The sequence below is a fragment of the Arachis duranensis genome, chromosome 5, assembly GCF_000817695.3.
Source record: "Arachis duranensis cultivar V14167 chromosome 5, aradu.V14167.gnm2.J7QH, whole genome shotgun sequence".
In the NCBI taxonomy this organism is placed as follows: domain Eukaryota; kingdom Viridiplantae; phylum Streptophyta; class Magnoliopsida; order Fabales; family Fabaceae; genus Arachis; species Arachis duranensis.
In genome coordinates, this window is record NC_029776.3 from 1671676 (window position 1) to 1675662 (window position 3987).

General features: G+C 36.2%; 1 protein-coding gene across 1 annotated transcript in view; it reads left to right on the forward strand.

The window, feature by feature from the left end:
- Nucleotides 1-6: 6 nt before the first annotated feature.
- The window catches only part of LOC107487157 (bZIP transcription factor 16), a gene marked incomplete in the record, with an annotated part of 5472 nt that continues 1491 nt past the window's right edge, over nt 7-3987 (forward strand). Inside the window, 12 exon segments of the mRNA XM_052262041.1 lie at nt 7-377; nt 485-517; nt 588-669; nt 851-969; nt 1055-1111; nt 1198-1272; nt 1864-1953; nt 2048-2107; nt 2270-2436; nt 2875-2929; nt 3646-3688; nt 3819-3987. Coding sequence (XP_052118001.1) covers nt 901-969; nt 1055-1111; nt 1198-1272; nt 1864-1953; nt 2048-2107; nt 2270-2436; nt 2875-2929; nt 3646-3688; nt 3819-3987 — 785 coding nt within the window.

Consider the following 3987-nt stretch of genomic DNA (forward strand, 5'->3'; position numbering starts at 1 on the left):
TTGAAATAAAAAAAAAAAAAACAATTACGATGGGCAAGGGAGGAGGTAATGGGAATTTCGAAAATTACACTGCCCAGGAACACCGTACACGACCCCATAGTTCGTCTCTGTAAACACCAAAACAAACCCTAATTCGTGATCTTTCGCAATTCTTTGTTCCCTTCTCATCCACCACTATCTTACGAAGTCAAAATCATATCTTTTCTGCAATTCCCAAATATCAGTTGCGATTAGGCAAACAAATTTCAAATTTTGCCTTCTACCCCCCACCCCCACACTGTTCTGTCTTGCATCTCGATTGGTTGTTTTCCTTTTCAGATCAGGTTCAGATTTTTCTTCTGCCCCAGCTTTGGAGGATCCCTCAGCTTCCCTGAGCGGTAATTTGAAAATTTCTCAGCTCTAATTTGTGCTCAATTTGATTGGATTGTTAAAATTTTCAGCTTGTTGAATTGTTTGAATATCACTCCCCAATCTTCAATTTCAGCTGGATTTTCAGAGATCTGGTTATCATTACTCTGTAAGTTTTGACGTAGAATAATGTACTAGTCTATTGGTAAGGGTGAACAGAAATTATAGGTGCCATGCAGGGTTTGTGGATAACATATGCTTCCATCAACGGTTGGAATTTGGATGATTTGGCATTTGTTGGGAGGGAAAATGGAGTAACTGGTTGGTTTTCCTCGCAGTATAATAAAAAAAATTGTATCTTTGTTGAAAAATTCAGCACTGAACAATAGAAATGTGCTTTATCTAATAGGCTTGATTTTACAGTGGTGGAATTTGGTTGCCTGTTTTGGAGAATGGTGTCTTTTTTAGCTGCCTTGTAATATAAGCTATGTTTATGGTACAGGATGGTTAAGTGTAAAGTTGTAAACATTTGTAAGATAGCGGCATAAAATTATGGGCAGCAGTGAGATGGATAAAACACCAAAAGAGAAGGAGTCAAAGACTCCTCCACCTGCTTCACAGGTCTAATGAGTTTTGCATGTTTAATTTGTATTGGCACTTGATGGTTCTTTGTGTGTCGCATCAGAAACATTTGTTGTTTTTTCAGGAGCAATCTTCAGCCACCAGTACCGGAGCCGTTAATCCCGAATGGTCCAGTTTTCAGGTATTTAATGAAAAAATTGCCAGTGGTGGTTTATCATGTTCTGATTGCTGTCAAGATTCAATTTTGATTTCTTAGCTCACTTACAGGCATATTCTCCTATACCTCCACATGGGTTTATGGCATCAAGTCCCCAAGCCGCCCCATATATGTGGGGTGTCCAGGTAATGGGTTCATTCACACATTAGTTTAGAACATTGTAAGTTAACTCAATAAAATTGTGTATAATTGGTCAAACCTATAGGCATAACTAGACCTAAATAGTCTATACATTAGCTGTAGCCCAATGACAAATCAAGAAAAAATTGAAATATGATTTTTGGGACATTTGTTTTGTCAGTATATGCTGACAGAATGGAGTAGCGTACCACTTTGGGAGAAATTTGCCTCATGATTTGGTTACAGCAGGCCTTTTATGTGTGAGCCCTATTATAATCATCATTCACAAGGATTTTGCCTATTTTTAAATTTAATTCATCTATAAAGCTGAATCCCCTAGTTTTTCATTGTTGATATTGTATTCAAATAAAGTTTACGAAAAACTCCTATAATACTGTATTAATAGCAGGGAGTTTAGACATTTAGTAAGATCCTTCACAAATTTATTCTTTGGCTTTATCATCCTTCATCCTTTGTGTTGTTCTCTGCTATGTTGCCACTAATCTGTACTTCATCGTACTAATTTGTAAAGTTATGAAATATCCAAGATCGAATTCTGCCTTGTGCTTCCTAATTGATAAAATTTTTATCTGCAGCATATTATGCCTCCCTACGGCACTCCAACACATCCCTATGTTGCAATGTATCCCCATGGTGGCATATATGCTCATCCATCCATGCCTCCGGTATTGTTTCCAAAATGTTCATTGAAGTTATGTTTTTGATATTGAATAGCTAGTTGACTAGTTCACCAACCACGTTTGCACATTATTTATACAGGGATCTTATCCTTTTAGCCCTTTTCCCATGCCTTCTCCAAACGGTATTGCTGAGGCTTCAGTGAGTTTTCCCCCTTCTGCATTTTACTGTTTCTTTTGCTTTCTATATCTTTTTCTCTTTGTTGAAGAACTTGTCCTTGTCCATGCATTGAAATTTTTCTCTTTGTTGAAGAACTTGTCCTTGTCCATGCATTGAAAAAGTAATCTATGAGTCTGCATGCAGGGAAATACTCCTGGCAGCATGGAAGCTGATGGAAAGCCTCCTGAGGTGAAGGAAAAACTGCCAATCAAAAGATCAAAAGGAAGTTTGGGCAGTTTGAACATGATTACAGGGAAAAATAATGAGCCCGGTAAAACAGGGACTTCTGCTAATGGAATTCATTCAAAGAGGTAAGATTTGTCTTGCTGATGAATCTAACTGTTGAACTATGTCCTCTTATTTCAATATAGTAATCTGGTGTTTCCAAAAGGATGCACTTGCTTCCTAAATTCCTGCTAAATAATTGAGGTTATACTAGACAAGATAATGGTTTTTTTTTCCCTTTGGTTATGGAATAGTATTATAGTGTTATGTTTCTCAAGCTAGATAAATGAACTTGTCCAAAATTCATTTGGTAGACTAAAGTTTTGCACCTAATGGAACCCTTTTCTAGCCTCACATGTTCAAGAGCACAATTTTGTCTTCAGAATTGGATGGGTGATTATGAACTTATAGCAAAAATATGCTGCCTCTGTCCTATAGAGTGACAGATTGAAATGTTTTAGAAGGATTGGCAGTCTGGTATATATACTGACTAATTACACTGATATGAAATCTCGTGTTTTCAGTGGTGAGAGTGCAAGTGAAGGTAGCAGTGAAGGAAGTGATGCTAATTCTCAGAATGTAAGTTAGTTTACTTGTCAGCTTACCACTGTACTTCCAAGACGTTTCTGTGGATTTCTTTCATCAATTATAAACTTGAAGGACTATAAGATATGTAAAGAAATATTTAGCCAACTTGGTTGATTTCAGGATCAAGAGTAGAGAGAGTTGTTCTGCATACTACATTCATATATTGCTGAAATGGAATTGCATTAGGAAATTTCTAGTGTGAATAAGAACTGTTATTACCTAATATAGATAATGCTATAGAGGCATGAACATCCAACAACTTCAGATTTCCTAATATTTCCTTTCTAAACTATAGGAAATTACAACCATTGAATTGCATGTCTGAGAAAATGAAGAAAAATTTTCTTTTATTAAAAGTTTGTTATAAAACAGCATAACATATCATGAGGCATAGTACAAGTGGCTTGTGTTTTTTCAATAATCAACCTACTAATGGATGCAAAAAATTCTGTTATTATATAATGTCAATATATAAGATATATGATTTACATCATTTGTAAATGTTAAATATGTTTAAAGGCATTTGTTTTTGGGGGCTTGGGATGAAGATAATGAAATGGGTCTGGGTTTTTGAAATCTCCAATCTTTTGAAATCTTTAATGATTATCTTTGATGATGTGTTGTGTATATCATTTGTGTTTTGTGCTCTACAATACCAGTTAGTTACCCATACAGACTGATGTTCTTTTTACTTTTTTGTTGGGTAGGAATCTCAATTGAAATCAGGGGGAAGACAGGATTCTTATGAAGGTTTGGCATAAATTACTCCTTGCTGTTGCCTGTTCTACTATAGGCTCATATGTAGGAATGCGGTATTGTATATAAACTTGCAAAGTATGTTTGTTATAGCTGAACTGTGTCATTTTTTGGTGGATTACAGATGAACCATCTCAAAATGGCAGTTCGGCGCATGCTCCTCAAAATGGGGGGATTAATACACCTCATGCGGTTGTTAATCAAACCATGTCTGTCATACCTATCACTGCAGCCGGTGTTCCTGGAGCTGTTCCTGGTCCCACAACAAACTTGAATATAGGAATGGATTATTG